This window comes from Oncorhynchus masou, unplaced genomic scaffold (genome assembly GCF_036934945.1).
Source record: "Oncorhynchus masou masou isolate Uvic2021 unplaced genomic scaffold, UVic_Omas_1.1 unplaced_scaffold_181, whole genome shotgun sequence".
NCBI lineage: Eukaryota > Metazoa > Chordata > Actinopteri > Salmoniformes > Salmonidae > Oncorhynchus > Oncorhynchus masou.
Genome location: NW_027016550.1, coordinates 494,873 through 513,254, shown reverse-complemented (window position 1 = coordinate 513,254; position 18,382 = coordinate 494,873). Strand labels below are relative to the sequence as shown.

At 47.3% G+C, this 18,382-nt stretch overlaps 1 protein-coding gene across 1 annotated transcript in view; it reads right to left on the bottom strand.

The window, feature by feature from the left end:
- The window catches only part of caskin1 (CASK interacting protein 1), a 169,428-nt gene extending 166,712 nt beyond the window's left edge, over positions 1-2,716 (bottom strand). The window contains exon 1 of the mRNA XM_064964693.1: positions 1,966-2,716. Within this exon, the coding sequence (XP_064820765.1) occupies positions 1,966-2,053 (88 nt within the window). The 5' untranslated portion in view covers positions 2,054-2,716. The remainder of the gene's footprint in view (positions 1-1,965) is intronic.
- Between the last annotated feature and the right edge of the window lie 15,666 nt (positions 2,717-18,382).

Sequence of the window (18,382 nt, the reverse complement as noted above, 5' to 3'; positions counted from 1 at the left end):
ATATAATAGAATAGAGTAGAACAGAACAGATTAGAGTAGAACATAATAGAGTAGAACAGAATAGAGAAGAACAGAACAGAATATAATAGAATAGAGTAGAACAGAATAGAGAAGAACGGAACAGATTTGAGTTGAATAGAATAGAGTAGAATAGAACAGATTAGAGTAGAACAGATTAGAGTAGAACAGAATATAATAGAATAGAGTAGAATATAATAGAATAGAGTAGAACAGAACAGATTAGAGTAGAACAGAACAGATTAGAGTAGAACTCAATAGAATAGAATAGAGTATAACAGAACAGATTAGAGTAGAACAGAACAGATTAGAATAGAACAGAAAATAATAGAATAGAGTAAAACAGAATAGAATAGAGTAGAACAGAACAGAACGGAATAGAGTAGAAAAGATTAGAGTAGAACAGAATATAATAGATTAGAGTAGAACAGAACAGAATTGAATAGAACAGAATATAATAGAATCGAGTAGAACAGAACAGATTTGAGTAGAAGAGAATAGAATAGAATAGAACAGAATAGATTTGAATAGAATAGAACAGAACAGAATTGAGTAGAACAGAACAGATTAGAATAGATTAGAATAGAATAAAACAGAATAGAGTAGAACAGAACAGATTTGAGTAGAACAGATTAGAATAGAACAGAACAGAATAGAGTAGAACAGAACAGATTTGAGTAGAACAGATTAGAATAGAACAGAATAGAGTAGAACAGAATAGAGTAGAACAGAACAGATTAGATTAGAACAGAGTATAATAGAATTGAGTAGAACAGAATAGAGTAGAACAGAATAGATTAGAGTAGAACAGAATAGACTAGAACAGATAGCTTTACTGTGTTTTCCACCCGTGTCAGGTTACATGGAGAACAGAGACGTCTTTAGTCTAAGCGCACAAGGTGTGTGTGTGTGTGTGTGTGTGTGTGTGTGTGTGTGTGTGTGTGTGTGTGTGTGTGTGTGTGTGTGTGTGTGTGTGTGTGTGTGTGTGTGTGTGTGTGTGTGCGTGTGTGTAAACAGCCCAGTCTTTGTGCAACAGGAGTGACTGACTAAATGACGCTGAACCTTGACAATCAGAAGGCCAGCCGCTTCATTGTGTGTGTGTGTGTGTGTGTCCGTCAGTCTGTCTGTAAAAGGCACGACATGATCAGAAATCATTCAGACCAACCCCCCTCTCTCTCTATCTGTCTCTCTCTCTCCTCCTCTCCTCCTTCTCTCCTCCCTCTCTCTCTCTCTCTCTCTCTCTCTCTCTCTCTCTCTCTTCCCTATCTCCTAACTCTCTCTCTCCTCCTCTCCTTTCTCTCTCATCCTTCTCTCTCCTTCTCTCCTCCTTCTCTCTTCTCTCTCCTCATTCTCTCCTCCCTCTCTCTCTCATCCCTCTCTCTCCTCTCCTCACTCTCTATCTCTCTCTCTCTCTCTCTCCTCCCTCTCATCTCCTCTCTCTCTCTCTCTCTCTCTCTCCTCCTTCTCTCCTCTCTCTCATCCCTCTCTCTCCTCTCCTCCCTCTCTCTCTCTCTCCTCTCTCTCTCTCCTCATTCTCTCCTCCTGCTCTCTCTCTCTCCTCCCTTTCTCCTCCCTCTCTCTCTCCTCCTTCTCTCCTCCCTATCTCTCCTCCCTCTCTCTCTCCTCCTTCTCTCCCTCTCTCTACTCCTTCTCTCCTCCCTCTCTCTCCTCCTTCTCTCCTCTCTCTCCTCTCGCCTCCTTCTCTCCCCTTCTCTCTGCTGCAGTGCGCTGGGACAGGGGGCTCCCCGCGAAAAGGCCATCAATGATCAAACACACTGCAACCCACCCCCGCCCCCCGCCAGCCGACTGTGAAATCATGATGCACAGTAGAGTGATTCCCCCTGTTTCCGTGTCCGTGATCGGTAAGGTGTGCATGTGTGTGTGTGTCATGCATGCGTACCAGTGTATGTGTGTGTGGTCGGTAAGGTGTGTGTGTCGGTTCCCTACTTGCTTTCCCGGGCCTCTGCAGCAGCTTCTGAACGGTGAGCAGGTCCTCCGTCTTTACTGCCTGCAGTAGTTCCTGGTCCTTCCCCATATTCACACCCAAACCATCCTCCACTCAGCGGTCACTCTGCCTGCCACACCCCGGGGTGACGGAGCGCCCAAACCTCTCGGCCAGACCGTAAACAGCGTCCTCCGCTACAGCTGTGGAGTCTCCAGCGGCATACGGAGAGGATGGAAGGCACGGATGTCGAGGCTTTCCCGATAAGGAGAGAGGGACGGAGGGGGTTTATTTTCCTGATATTCCAGAATCAACGCGCCGATCAAGAAGAATAGAATATAATCCCCGGAGGGTGTGTGTTCCCGGTGTGCGTCTCCTGTCCAGATCGGTTCCGTTTCCGTGGTTGCCTCTTATCTCCTCCACTGGCCAGACACTGCAGCGGTCTGATTATAACATCCCTCCCTTCCTCTCCTCTGCTTCAAAAAAACATAATTAACAGATGGAAGCCAGCGGATGGAAATCAGAGAATATTTCGCGCTGAAATCGTTAAATAAATCGTGATGATAATAAAATGAGCGATGAGAATGATACGCGCGAAATTATTGGTGCGCGTCTAGAATCGTGAACGCGCGAGCTGTTATCGTCCCAAGGATGTGCTCGTCTCGTGCTGCTTGTCGTAAACACAATCCTGTTGCACTCGTTGTGCCATCTCTCTCTCTCACTCTCTCTTTTGGTAAATGCTCTCTGTGCCCTCCGTGTCCCGTGCCCGCGCTTCCCTACAGCAGCTGGCCCAGCTCGCGCTCCTAAACGTTTCCTGCTGCTTCATCCAGGGGGCGTGTCAGAATCCCATCTCTCTGGGTCTGCAGCGTGCAGAGGTCTCTGTGTGTGGGGAGAGAGATGGAGAGAGAGAAATAGGGAGAGAGGGTGAGGAGAGAGAGAGAGAGAGAGAGAGAGAGAGAGAGAGAGAGAGAGAGAGAGAGAGAGAGAGAGATGGTGAGCGAAGGGTCATGTTATCATATGTTCTTCAGGACTAAAGGGAAAACATATTTAGCATCAATTCAGAAACTAGCCACACACACGCGCGCACGCACGCACGCACATACGTACAGCACATTGCTCACTCAGGGTCAACATGTGGCTTGATGTGCCTCTCTTGTGTGTGTGTGCGTGCGTGCGTGTGTGTGTAAGGGCGGTGGGGAGAAACAAGGAACCACACCTGGTAATTTAAGATGACCCTTCTACAGAAACTATCTGCATGGTTTAGTCTGCTTCGGTTGTATTCTGTCCTCAGTGTTGAGTTCTAGAGATCTCTCTGACTTTGTGTAGGCAGAATGAAGATTCAAGCATACTGCCCACACACACAGGCAGGCAGGCAGGCAGGCAGGCAGGCAGGCAGGCAGGCAGGCAGGCACGCACGCACGCACACACACACACACACACACACACACACACACACACGCACGCACGCACGCACGCACGCACGCACGCACGCACACACAGTACATTTATTCCCTCTGTCAGGAAACAGGCAAAACGTCAGTAACAGAGACAACCCGACGCGAGACGTATTTGTCAGGGTTTACAAAACCAGCCTCGGCGACCGACGTCAAGCTAAACACCTTCTATCGCCCGCTTTGAGGATAACACAGGGCCACCGACGTCAAGCTAGACACCTTCTATCGCCCGCTTAGAGGATAACACAGGGCCACCGACGTCAAGCTAAACACCTTCTATCGCCCGCTTTGAGGATAACACAGGGCCACCGACGTCAAGCTAGACACCTTCTATCGCCCGCTTAGAGGATAACACAGGGCCACCGACGTCAAGCTAAACACCTTCTATCGCCCGCTTTGAGGATAACACAGGGCCACCGACGTCAAGCTAAACACCTTCTATCGCCCGCTTTGAGGATAACACAGGGCCACCGACGTCAAGCTGAACACCTTCTATCGCCCGCTTTGAGGATAACACAGGGCCACCGACGTCAAGCTGAACACCTTCTATCGCCCGCTTTGAGGATAACACAGGGCCACCGACGTCAAGCTGAACACCTTCTATCGCCCGCTTTGAGGAAAACACAGGGCCACCGACGTCAAGCTGAACACCTTCTATCGCCCGCTTTGAGGATAACACAGGGCCACCGACGTCAAGCTGAACACCTTCTATCGCCCGCTTTGAGGATAACACAGGGCCACCGTCATCAAGCTGAACACCTTCTATCGCCCGCTTTGAGGATAACACAGGGCCACCGACGTCAAGCTGAAAATCTTCTATTGCCCGCTTTGAGGATAACACAGGGCCACAGACGTCAAGCTGAACACCTTCTATCGCCCGCTTTGAGGATAACACAGGGCCACCGACGTCAAGCTGAACACCTTCTATCGGCCGCTTTGAGGAAAACACAGGGCCACCGACGTCAAGCTGAACACCTTCTATCGCCCGCTTAGAGGATAACACAGGGCCACCGACGTCAAGCTGAACACCTTCTATCGCCCGCTTTGAGGATAACACAGGGCCACCGACGTCAAGCTGAACACCTTCTATCGCCCGCTTTGAGGATAACACAGGGCCACCGACGTCAAGCTGAACACCTTCTATCGCCCGCTTTGAGGAAAACACAGGGCCACCAACGTCAAGCTGAACACCTTCTATCGCCCGCTTTGAGGATAACACAGGGCCACCGACGTCAAGCTGAACACCTTCTATCGCCCGCTTTGAGGATAACACAGGGCCACCGACGTCAAGCTGAACACCTTCTATCGCCCGCTTTGAGGATAACACAGGGCCACCGACGTCAAGCTGAACACCTTCTATCGCCCGCTTTGAGGATAACACAGGGCCACCGACGTCAAGCTAGACACCTTCTATCGCCCGCTTTGAGGAAAACACAGGGCCACCGACGTCAAGCTGAACACCTTCTATCGCCCGCTTAGAGGATAACACAGGGCCACCGACGTCAAGCTGAACACCTTCTATCGCCCGCTTTGAGGATAACACAGGGCCACCGACGTCAAGCTAGACACCTTCTATCGCCCGCTTTGAGGATAACACAGGGCCACCGACGTCAAGCTAGACACCTTCTATCGCCCGCTTTGAGGATAACACAGGGCCACCGACGTCAAGCTAGACACCTTCTATCGCCCGCTTTGAGGATAACACAGGGCCACCGACGTCAAGCTAGACACCTTCTATCGCCCGCTTTGAGGATAACACAGGGCCACCGACGTCAAGCTAAACACCTTCTATCGCCCGCTTTGAGGATAACACAGGGCCACCGACGTCAAGCTAGACACCTTCTATCGCCCGCTTTGAGGATAACACAGGGCCACCGACGTCAAGCTAAACACCTTCTTCACTTTGAGGACAACACAGCGCCACCGACGCTCCCAAGGACTGTGGGCTCTCGTACTCCGACGTCAGTAAGACATTCAACCCTTTCTAAGCTGCCAGCCCAGACGGCATCCCGCGTCCTCAGAGCTCAGACCAGCTGGCTGGAGTGTGTTTACGGACATATTTAATCTCTCCCCTATCCCAGTCTGCTGTCCCCACATGCTTCAAGATGGCCACCATCGTTCCTGTCCCCAAGAAAGCAAAGATAACTGAACTCAATCACTATCGCCCCATAGCACTCACTTCTGTCATCATGAAGTGCTTTGAGAGACTAGTCAAGGATCACATCACCTCCACCTTGCTGGCCACCCAAGACCCACTCCAAATTGCTTACCGCCCAAATAGGTCCACAGACGATGCAATCTCAACCACACTGCACACTGCCCTATCCCATCTGGACAAGAGGAATACCTATGTAAGAATGCTGTTCAATGACTACAGCTCAGCATTCAACACCATAGTACCCTCAAAAACGCATCATTAAGCTGGAGGCCCTGGGTCTGAACCTCGCCCTGTGCAACTGGGTCCTGGACTTCCTGACGGGTCGCCTCCAGGTGGTGAGGGTAGGAAACAACATCACTTCGCTGATCCTCTACACAGGGGGCCCACAAGGGTGTGTGCTCAGCCCTCTCCTATACTCCCTGTTCACCCACGACTGCATGGCCAAGCACACCAACTCAATCATCAAGTTTAAAGATGACACGACAATAGTGGACATGATCACCAACAACGAGGAGACCCTCGGAGGTGGTGAATGTAGGAAACACCGTGGACTTCAGGAGACAGCAGAAGAAGCACGCCCCCTATCCACATCGACGGGACCGTAGTGGAGAAGGTGAAAAGTTCCTTTCGAAAAAAATATACTGCACCTCTTCAACCTCAGGCCCCTAAAACCCTCACAAAACTTTTACGGATGCACAATTGAGAGCATCCTGTCGGGCTGTATCACCTCCTGGTACGGCAACTGCACCGCCCACAACCGCAGGGCTCTCCAGAGGGCGCGCACACACACACACACACACACACACACACACACACACACACACACACACACACACACACACACACACACACACACACACACACACACACACACACACACACACACACACACACACACACACACACACACGCACACACAGCCAGGCAGTGGGGTGTTATAACAGCTATGTTGTTCTACCACTTGGCTGAATACACCACTCTGATAAAGGTGTTATGTGAATGTGATATTTCAGATTTTTTAATTTTTTTTAAATAAAATTCTCATTATTTCTATTAACCTGTTTTTTGCTTTGTCGTTATGGTGTATTGTGATGTCATTATGGGGTATTGTGATGTCATTATGGGGTATTGTGATGTCATTATGGAGTATTGTGATGTTGTTATGGGGTTTTGTGATGTCATTATGGGGTATTTTGTGTAGATTGATGAGGGGGGGAAAAACTATTGAATCCATTTTAGAATAAGACTGTAGCGTAACAAGATGTGTGAAAAAAAGTCAAGAGGTTCTGAAAAAGTACTGAATGTTACTGTAGTTAACCGTGTGCCAGTCTCCAGGTTTAAACTGCTCCATAGGGGTGTAGTGATGTTTCAAACCTCTCCAAAGACATTACTGTAGTTAACCATGTGCCAGTCTCCAGGTTTAAACTGCTCCATAGGGGTGTAGTGATGTTTCAAACCTCTCCAAAGACATTACTGTAGTTAACTGTGTGCCAGTCTCCAGGTTTAAACTGCTCCATAGGGGTGTAGTGATGTCTCAAACCTCTCCAAAGACATTACTGTAGTTAACTGTGTGCCAGTCTCCAGGTTTAAACTGCTCCATAGGGGTGTAGTGATGTTTCAAACCTCTCCAAAGACATTACTGTAGTTAACCGTGTGCCAGTCTCCAGGTTTAAACTGCTCCATAGGGGCGTAGTGATGTTTCAAACCTCTCCAAAGACATTACTGTAGTTAACCGTGTGCCAGTCTCCAGGTTTAAACTGCTCCATAGGGGTGTAGTGATGTTTCAAACCTCTCCATAGACATTACTGTAGTTAACCGTGTGCCAGTCTCCAGGTTTAAACTGCTCCATAGGGGTGTAGTGATGTTTCAAACCTCTCCAAAGACATTACTGTAGTTAACCGTGTGCCAGTCTCCAGGTTTAAACTGCTCCATAGGGGTGTAGTGATGTTTCAAACCTCTCCAAAGACATTACTGTAGTTAACTGTGTGCCAGTCTCCAGGTTTAAACTGCTCCATAGGGGTGTAGTGATGTTTCAAACCTCTCCAAAGACATTACTGTAGTTAACTGTGTGCCAGTCTCCAGGTTTAAACTGCTCCATAGGGGTGTAGTGATGTTTCAAACCTCTCCAAAGACATTACTGTAGTTAACTGTGTGCCAGTCTCCAGGTTTAAACTGCTCCATAGGGGTGTAGTGATGTTTCAAACCTCTCCAAAGACATTACTGTAGTTAACCGTGTGCCAGTCTCCAGGTTTAAACTGCTCCATAGGGGTGTAGTGATGTTTCAAACCTCTCCAAAGACATTACTGTAGTTAACCGTGTGCCAGTCTCCAGGTTTAAACTGCTCCATAGGGGTGTAGTGATGTCTCAAACCTCTCCAAAGACATTACTGTAGTTAACCGTGTGCCAGTCTCCAGGTTTAAACTGCTCCATAGGGGTGTAGTGATGTTTCAAACCTCTCCAAAGACATTACTGTAGTTAACCATGTGCCAGTCTCCAGGTTTAAACTGCTCCATAGGGGTGTAGTGATGTTTCAAACCTCTCCATAGACATTACTGTAGTTAACTGTGTGCCAGTCTCCAGGTTTAAACTGCTCCATAGGGGTGTAGTGATGTTTCAAACCTCTCCATAGACATTACTGTAGTTAACTGTGTGCCAGTCTCCAGGTTTAAACTGCTCCATAGGGGTGTAGTGATGTTTCAAACCTCTCCAAAGACATTACTGTAGTTAACTGTGTGCCAGTCTCCAGGTTTAAACTGCTCCATAGGGGTGTAGTGATGTTTCAAACCTCTCCATAGACATTACTGTAGTTAACTGTGTGCCAGTCTCCAGGTTTAAACTGCTCCATAGGGGTGTAGTGATGTTTCAAACCTCTCCAAAGACATTACTGTAGTTAACCGTGTGCCAGTCTCCAGGTTTAAACTGCTCCATAGGGGTGTAGTGATGTCTCAAACCTCTCCAAAGACATTACTGTAGTTAACCGTGTGCCAGTCTCCAGGTTTAAACTGCTCCATAGGGGTGTAGTGATGTTTCAAACCTCTCCATAGACATTACTGTAGTTAACCGTTTATATATATATATATATATTATTTTTTTAATCAGTTTTCCTATAGTTTTAGGCTTTCACCCTCAAAACACTTTTTTTTTATTGAAAAATTACAACAAAATTATGTTGCAAGTCCAAAAGAAACCACACCAAGAGGCCATTTTTGTGGTCTGGGAAAAAAATAAATATATATATTTTTTAGAGGGTGTAGTTACCCTTTAATTAAATTGTGCACCAAGCAATAAACCTTTTTTTTTTGCTAGTGGTGCTTCTCTACTGTGCGTGTACAGTGTAGGCGACATGTGGATGCAGAGATAGCAAAACAACAGGTTGTCCAACTTCGCAGTCAACATTTAATTGGTAAGTTTTTTTTTTTAAGGGGGTAAAGCCTGTCGAAATGTTATTTTAAACATCTGTATGATGACTGAATTCGCGACATTGCAAAGAATCAACCAAAGACTTCAGACGTGAACTTCTTCAATACCTCCTGGTTCACATTGTTGCCTTAAATTAGTATTTACTGGTCGATGTCATCGGTGGAAACGTCTTTCCGTTTCCTACCGGTTACCGATGTCGTTCAAGTTCTGTGAGCTGCTCCATCACGGACGAACCAGTTGAGAGCGACGCGCTCTTTGTCTTGCTGCCTGATATTCCTGCTGAAACTAGCGACGTGTGCAGCACGTGACATACTTCACCTGTTTTGCGATTGTGTGGGCAGACTACTTCGGTTAACATCTGCTAACCCTGTGTTTGTGACCAATACGATTTAATTGAATTTGATTTGATCCCAAACCTTAACCCTTCATAATGAGTTCATTAACTTAATGTTTAAACCCTATGCCAAACCTTAAACATTCACAATGAGTTCATTAACTTAATGTTTAAACCCTATGCCAAACCCTAACCATTCACAATGAGTTCATTAACTTAATGGTTAAACCCTATCCCAAACCCTAACCATTCATAATGAGTTCCTTAACTTAATGTCTAAACCCTATCCCAAACCCTAACCATTCACAATGAGTTCCTTAACTTAATGTTTAAACCCTATCCCAAACCTTAACCCTTCATAATGAGTTCCTTAATGTTTAAACCCCTATCCCAAACCCTAACCATTCAGAATGAGTTCATTAACTTAACCCTTAACATTCAAAATGTGACGTTTGGAGAAATGGTATGATTCCAGAGCATCGGGAGTCAACCCAGGATGTCAAAAACACTTCGAAATGTGACGTTTTGGAGAAAGTGTATGAAAGTCTGCTTCTGCGGTGAAACTGTGACAGAGACTTCAGCCACGCAGAAGATGAAGCCGTCGGCCTGAAGCTTACGTTATTATTATACTTATATATATATATATACTTATTATACTTCTCTGTGGAGAAGAGGCCACAATGCCCGCCATGTTGACACGCTTCTCAGTTTGCTGAAATAGAACTGGTTTCACATTTGTTCTCGAGAGATCAATCCATTTAAAAAAAATTTTTTTAAACCTTTATTTAACTAGGCAAGTCAGTTTAAGAACAAATTCTTATTTACAATGACGGCCTACACCGGGCCGAACCCCGGACGACGCTGGGCCAATTGTGAGCCGTCCTATAGGACTCCAAATCACGGCCGGTTGTGATACAGCCTGGAATCGAACCAGGGTCTGTGGTGACATTCATACGATGATTAAGTTTCACAGGATATTCCATAAGCAATTGGACTGTTTTTGTGTTTTCGGGAACACATCTGACCTGCTGTTAGATTAGTGGGTAGGAAGGTCCAGTCTCTCCAGACTGATATCTGACCTGCTGTTAGATTAGTGGGTAGGAAGGTCCAGTCTCTCCAGACTGATATCTGACCTGCTGTTAGATTAGTGGGTAGGAAGGTCCAGTCTCTCCAGACTGATATCTGACCTGCTGTTAGATTAGTGGGTAGGAAGGTCCAGTCTCTCCAGACTGATATCTGACCTGCTGTTAGATTAGTGGGTAGGAAGGTCCAGTCTCTCCAGACTGATATCTGACCTGCTGTTAGATTAGTGGGTAGGAAGGTCCAGTCTCTCCAGACTGATATCTGACCTGCTTTTAGATTAGTGGGTAGGAAGGTCCAGTCTCTCCAGACTGACATCTGACCTGCTGTTAGATTAGTGGGTAGGAAGGTCCAGTCTCTCCAGACTGATATCTGACCTGCTGTCAGATTAGTGGGTAGGAAGGTCCAGTCTCTCCAGACTGATATCTGACCTGCTGTTAGATTAGTGGGTAGGAAGGTCCAGTCTCTCCAGACTGATATCTGACCTGCTGTTAGATTAGTGGGTAGGAAGGTCCAGTCTCTCCAGACTGACATCTGACCTGCTGTTAGATTAGTGGGTAGGAAGGTCCAGTCTCTCCAGACTGATATCTGACCTGCTGTTAGATTAGTGGGTAGGAAGGTCCAGTCTCTCCAGACTGATATCTGACCTGCTGTCAGATTAGTGGGTAGGAAGGTCCAGTCTCTCCAGACTGATATCTGACCTGCTGTTAGATTAGTGGGTAGGAAGGTCCAGTCTCTCCAGACTGATATCTGACCTGCTGTTAGATTAGTGGGTAGGAAGGTCCAGTCTCTCCAGACTGATATCTGACCTGCTGTTAGATTAGTGGGTAGGAAGGTCCAGTCTCTCCAGACTGATATCTGACCTGCTGTTAGATTAGTGGGTAGGAAGGGCCAGTCTCTCCAGACTGATATCTGACCTGCTGTTAGATTAGTGGGTAGGAAGGTCCAGTCTCTCCAGACTGATATCTGACCTGCTGTTAGATTAGTGGGTAGGAAGGGCCAGTCTCTCCAGACTGATATCTGACCTGCTGTTAGATTAGTGGGTAGGAAGGTCCAGTCTCTCCAGACTGATATCTGACCTGCTGTTAGATTAGTGGGTAGGAAAGTCCAGTCTCTCCAGACTGATATCTGACCTGCTGTTAGATTAGTGGGTAGGAAGGTCCAGTCTCTCCAGACTGATATCTGACCTGCTGTTAGACTAGTGGGTAGGAAGGTCTCTCCAGACCGATATCTGACCTGCTGTTAGATTAGTGGGTAGGAAGGTCTCTCCAGACTGATATCTGACCTGCTGTTAGATTAGTGGGTAGGAAGGTCCAGTCTCTCCAGACTGATATCTGACCTGCTGTTAGATTAGTGGGTAGGAAGGTCCAGTCTCTCCAGACTGATATCTGACCTGCTGTTAGATTAGTGGGTAGGAAGGTCTCTCCAGACTGATATCTGACCTGCTGTTAGATTAGTGGGTAGGAAGGTCCAGTCTCTCCAGACTGATATCTGACCTGCTGTTAGATTAGTGGGTAGGAAGGTCCAGTCTCTCCAGACTGATATCTGACCTGCTTTTAGATTAGTGGGTAAGAAGGTCCAGTCTCTCCAGACTGATATCTGACCTGCTGTTAGATTAGTGGGTAGGAAGGTCCAGTCTCTCCAGACTGATATCTGACCTGCTGTTAGATTAGTGGGTAGGAAGGTCCAGTCTCTCCAGACTGATATCTGACCTGCTGTTAGATTAGTGGGTAGGAAGGGCCAGTCTCTCCAGACTGATATCTGACCTGCTGTTAGATTAGTGGGTAGGAAGGTCCAGTCTCTCCAGACTGATATCTGACCTGCTGTTAGATTAGTGGGTAGGAAGGGCCAGTCTCTCCAGACTGATATCTGACCTGCTGTTAGATTAGTGGGTAGGAAGGTCCAGTCTCTCCAGACTGATATCTGACCTGCTGTTAGATTAGTGGGTAGGAAAGTCCAGTCTCTCCAGACTGATATCTGACCTGCTGTTAGATTAGTGGGTAGGAAGGTCCAGTCTCTCCAGACTGATATCTGACCTGCTGTTAGACTAGTGGGTAGGAAGGTCTCTCCAGACCGATATCTGACCTGCTGTTAGATTAGTGGGTAGGAAGGTCTCTCCAGACTGATATCTGACCTGCTGTTAGATTAGTGGGTAGGAAGGTCCAGTCTCTCCAGACTGATATCTGACCTGCTGTTAGATTAGTGGGTAGGAAGGTCCAGTCTCTCCAGACTGATATCTGACCTGCTGTTAGATTAGTGGGTAGGAAGGTCTCTCCAGACTGATATCTGACCTGCTGTTAGATTAGTGGGTAGGAAGGTCCAGTCTCTCCAGACTGATATCTGACCTGCTGTTAGATTAGTGGGTAGGAAGGTCCAGTCTCTCCAGACTGATATCTGACCTGCTTTTAGATTAGTGGGTAAGAAGGTCCAGTCTCTCCAGACTGATATCTGACCTGCTGTTAGATTAGTGGGTAGGAAGGTCCAGTCTCTCCAGACTGATATCTGACCTGCTGTTAGATTAGTGGGTAGGAAGGTCCAGTCTCCCCAGACTGATATCTGACCTGCTGTTAGATTAGTGGGTAGGAAGGTCCAGTCTCTCCAGACTGATATCTGACCTGCTGTTAGATTAGTGGGTAGGAAGGTCCAGTCTCTCCAGACTGATATCTGACCTGCTGTTAGATTAGTGGGTAGGAAGGTCCAGTCTCTCCAGACTGATATCTGACCTGCTGTTAGATTAGTGGGTAGGAAGCTCCAGTCTCTCCAGACTGATATCTGACCTGCTGTTAGATTAGTGGGTAGGAAGGTCCAGTCTCTCTAGACTGATATCTGACCTGCTGTTAGATTAGTGGGTAGGAAGGTCCAGTCTCTCCAGACTGATATCTGACCTGCTGTTAGATTAGTAGGTAGGAAGGTCCAGTCTCTCCAGACTGATATCTGACCTGCTGTTAGATTAGTGGGTAGGAAGGTCTCTCCAGACTGATATCTGACCTGCTGTTAGATTAGTGGGTAGGAAGGTCCAGTCTCTCCAGACTGACATCTGACCTGCTGTTAGATTAGTGGGTAGGAAGGTCCAGTCTCTCCAGACTGATATCTGACCTGCTGTTAGATTAGTGGGTAGGAAGCTCCAGTCTCTCCAGACTGATATCTGACCTGCTGTTAGATTAGCGGGTAGGAAGGTCCAGTCTCTCCAGACTGATATCTGACCTGCTGTTAGATTAGTGGGTAGGAAGGTCTCTCCAGACTGATATCTGACCTGCTGTTAGATTAGTGGGTAGGAAGGTCTCTCCAGACTGATATCTGACCTGCTGTTAGATTAGTGGGTAGGAAGGTCCAGTCTCTCCAGACTGATATCTGACCTGCTGTTAGATTAGCGGGTAGGAAGGTCCAGTCTCTCCAGACTGATATCTGACCTGCTGTTAGATTAGTGGGTAGGAAGGTCCAGTCTCTCCAGACTGATATCTGACCTGCTGTTAGATTAGTGGGTAGGAAGGTCCAGTCTCTCCAGACTGATATCTGACCTGCTGTTAGATTAGTGGGTAGGAAGGTCCAGTCTCTCCAGACTGATATCTGACCTGCTGTTAGATTAGTGGGTAGGAAGGTCCAGTCTCTCCAGACTGATATCTGACCTGCTGTTAGATTAGTGGGTAGGAAGGTCCAGTCTCTGCAGACTGATATCTGACCTGCTGTTAGATTAGTGGGTAGGAAGGTCCAGTCTCTCCAGACTGATATCTGACCTGCTGTTAGATTAGTGGGTAGGAAGGTCCAGTCTCTCCAGACTGATATCTGACCTGCTGTTAGATTAGTGGGTAGGAAGGTCCAGTCTCTCCAGACTGATATCTGACCTGCTGTTAGATTAGTGGGTAGGAAGGTCTCTCCAGACTGACATCTGACCTGCTGTTAGATTAATGGGTAGGAAGGTCCAGTCTCTCCAGACTGACATCTGACCTGCTTTTAGATTAGTGGGTAGGAAGGTCTCTCCAGACTGATATCTGACCTGCTGTTAGATTAGTGGGTATGAAGGGCAAGTCTCTCCAGACTGATATCTGACCTGCTGTTAGATTAATGGGTTGGAAGGTCCAGTCTCTCCAGACTGATATCTGACCTGCTGTTAGATTAGTGGGTAGGAAGGTCCAGTCTCTCCAGACTGATATCTGACCTGCTGTTAGATTAGTGGGTTGGAAGGTCCAGTCTCTCCAGACTGATATCTGACCTGCTGTTAGATTAGTGGGTAGGAAGGTCCAGTCTCTCCAGACTGATATCTGACCTGCTGTTAGATTAGTGGGTAGGAAGGTCCAGTCTCTCCAGACTGACATCTGACCTGCTGTTAGATTAGTGGGTAGGAAGGTCCAGTCTCTCCAGACTGATATCTGACCTGCTGTTAGATTAATGGGTAGCAAGGTCCAGTCTCTCCAGACTGATATCTGACCTGCTGTTAGATTAGTGGGTAGGAAGGTCCAGTCTCTGCAGACTGATATCTGACCTGCTGTTAGATTAGTGGGTAGGAAGGTCCAGTCTCTCCAGACTGATATCTGACCTGCTGTTAGATTAGTGGGTAGGAAGGTCCAGTCTCTCCAGACTGATATCTGACCTGCTGTTAGATTAGTGGGTAGGAAGGTCCAGTCTCTCCAGACTGATATCTGACCTGCTGTTAGATTAGTGGGTAGGAAGGTCCAGTCTCTCCAGACTGATATCTGACCTGCTGTTAGATTAGTGGGTAGGAAGGTCCAGTCTCTGCAGACTGATATCTGACCTGCTGTTAGATTAGTGGGTAGGAAGGTCCAGTCTCTCCAGACTGATATCTGACCTGCTGTTAGATTAGTGGGTAGGAAGGTCCAGTCTCTCCAGACTGATATCTGACCTGCTGTTAGATTAGTGGGTAGGAAGGTCCAGTCTCTCCAGACTGATATCTGACCTGCTGTTAGATTAGTGGGTAGGAAGGTCTCTCCAGACTGACATCTGACCTGCTGTTAGATTAATGGGTAGGAAGGTCCAGTCTCTCCAGACTGACATCTGACCTGCTTTTAGATTAGTGGGTAGGAAGGTCTCTCCAGACTGATATCTGACCTGCTGTTAGATTAGTGGGTATGAAGGGCAAGTCTCTCCAGACTGATATCTGACCTGCTGTTAGATTAATGGGTTGGAAGGTCCAGTCTCTCCAGACTGATATCTGACCTGCTGTTAGATTAGTGGGTAGGAAGGTCCAGTCTCTCCAGACTGATATCTGACCTGCTGTTAGATTAGTGGGTTGGAAGGTCCAGTCTCTCCAGACTGATATCTGACCTGCTGTTAGATTAGTGGGTAGGAAGGTCCAGTCTCTCCAGACTGATATCTGACCTGCTGTTAGATTAGTGGGTAGGAAGGTCCAGTCTCTCCAGACTGACATCTGACCTGCTGTTAGATTAGTGGGTAGGAAGGTCCAGTCTCTCCAGACTGATATCTGACCTGCTGTTAGATTAATGGGTAGCAAGGTCCAGTCTCTCCAGACTGATATCTGACCTGCTGTTAGATTAGTGGGTAGGACGGTCCAGTCTCTGAAGACTGATATCTGACCTGCTGTTAGATTAGTGGGTAGGAAGGTCCAGTCTCTCCAGACTGATATCTGACCTGCTGTTAGATTAGTGGGTAGGAAGGTCCAGTCTCTCCAGACTGATATCTGACCTGCTGTTAGATTAGTGGGTAGGAAGGTCCAGTCTCTCCAGACTGATATCTGACCTGCTGTTAGATTAGTGGGTAGGAAGGTCCAGTCTCTCCAGACTGATATCTGACCTGCTGTTAGATTAGTGGGTAGGAAGGTCCAGTCTCTGCAGACTGATATCTGACCTGCTGTTAGATTAGTGGGTAGGAAGGTCCAGTCTCTCCAGACTGATATCTGACCTGCTGTTAGATTAGTGGGTAGGAAGGTCCAGTCTCTCCAGACTGATATCTGACCTGCTGTTAGATTAGTGGGTAGGAAGGTCCAGTCTCTCCAGACTGATATCTGACCTGCTGTTAGATTAATGGGTAGGAAGGTCCAGTCTCTCCAGACTGACATCTGACCTGCTTTTAGATTAGTGGGTAGGAAGGTCCAGTCTCTCCAGACTGATATCTGACCTGCTGTTAGATTAGTGGGTATGAAGGGCAAGTCTCTCCAGACTGATATCTGACCTGCTGTTAGATTAATGGGTTGGAAGGTCCAGTCTCTCCAGACTGATATCTGACCTGCTGTTAGATTAGTGGGTAGGAAGGTCCAGTCTCTCCAGACTGATATCTGACCTGCTGTTAGATTAGTGGGTTGGAAGGTCCAGTCTCTCCAGACTGATATCTGACCTGCTGTTAGATTAGTGGGTTGGAAGGTCCAGTCTCTCCAGACTGATATCTGACCTGCTGTTAGATTAGTGGGTAGGAAGGTCCAGTCTCTCCAGACTGACATCTGACCTGCTGTTAGATTAGTGGGTAGGAAGGTCCAGTCTCTCCAGACTGATATCTGACCTGCTGTTAGATTAATGGGTAGGAAGGTCCAGTCTCTCCAGACTGATATCTGACCTGCTGTTAGATTAGTGGGTAGGAAGGTCCAGTCTCTGCAGACTGATATCTGACCTGCTGTTAGATTAGTGGGTAGGAAGGTCCAGTCTCTCCAGACTGATATCTGACCTGCTGTTAGATTAGTGGGTTGGAAGGTCCAGTCTCTCCAGACTGATATCTGACCTGCTGTTAGATTAGTGGGTAGGAAGGTCCAGTCTCTCCAGACTGATATCTGACCTGCTGTTAGATTAGTGGGTAGGAAGGTCCAGTCTCTCCAGACTGATATCTGACCTGCTGTTAGATTAGTGGGTAGGAAGGTCCAGTCTCTGCAGACTGATATCTGACCTGCTGTTAGATTAGTGGGTAGGAAGGTCCAGTCTCTCCAGACTGATATCTGACCTGCTGTTAGATTAGTGGGTAGGAAGGTCCAGTCTCTCCAGACTGATATCTGACCTGCTGTGAGATTAGTGGGTAGGAAGGTCCAGTCTCTCCAGACTGATATCTGACCTGCTGTTAGATTAATGGGTAGGAAGGTCCAGTCTCTCCAGACTGACATCTGACCTGCTGTTAGATTAGTGGGTATGAAGGGCAAGTCTCTCCAGACTGATATCTGACCTGCTGTTTGATTAATGGGTTGGAAGGTCCAGTCTCTCCAGACTGATATCTGACCTGCTGTTAGATTAGTGGGTAGGAAGGTCCAGTCTCTCCAGACTGATATCTGACCTGCTGTTAGATTAGTGGGTTGGAAGGTCCAGTCTCTCCAGACTGATATCTGACCTGCTGTTAGATTAGTGGGTAGGAAGGTCCAGTCTCTCCAGACTGATATCTGACCTGCTGTTAGATTAGTGGGTAGGAAGGTCCAGTCTCTCCAGACTGACATCTGACCTGCTGTTAGATTAGTGGGTAGGAAGGTCCAGTCTCTCCAGACTGATATCTGACCTGCTGTTAGATTAATGGGTAGGAAGGTCCAGTCTCTCCAGACTGATATCTGACCTGCTGTTAGATTAGTGGGTAGGAAGGTCCAGTCTCTGCAGACTGATATCTGACCTGCTGTTAGATTAGTGGGTAGGAAGGTCCAGTCTCTCCAGACTGATATCTGACCTGCTGTTAGATTAGTGGGTAGGAAGGTCCAGTCTCTCCAGACTGATATCTGACCTGCTGTTAGATTAGTGGGTAGGAAGGTCCAGTCTCTCCAGACTGATATCTAACCTGCTGTTAGATTAGTGGGTAGGAAGGTCCAGTCTCTCCAGACTGATATCTGACCTGCTGTGAGATTAGTGGGTAGGAAGGTCCAGTCTCTCCAGACTGATATCTGACCTGCTGTTAGATTAGTGGGTAGGAAGGTCCAGTCTCTGCAGACTGATATCTGACCTGCTGTCAGATTAGTGGGTAGGAAGGTCCAGTCTCTCCAGACTGATATCTGACCTGCTGTTAGATTAGTGGGTATGAAGGGCAAGTCTCTCCAGACTGATATC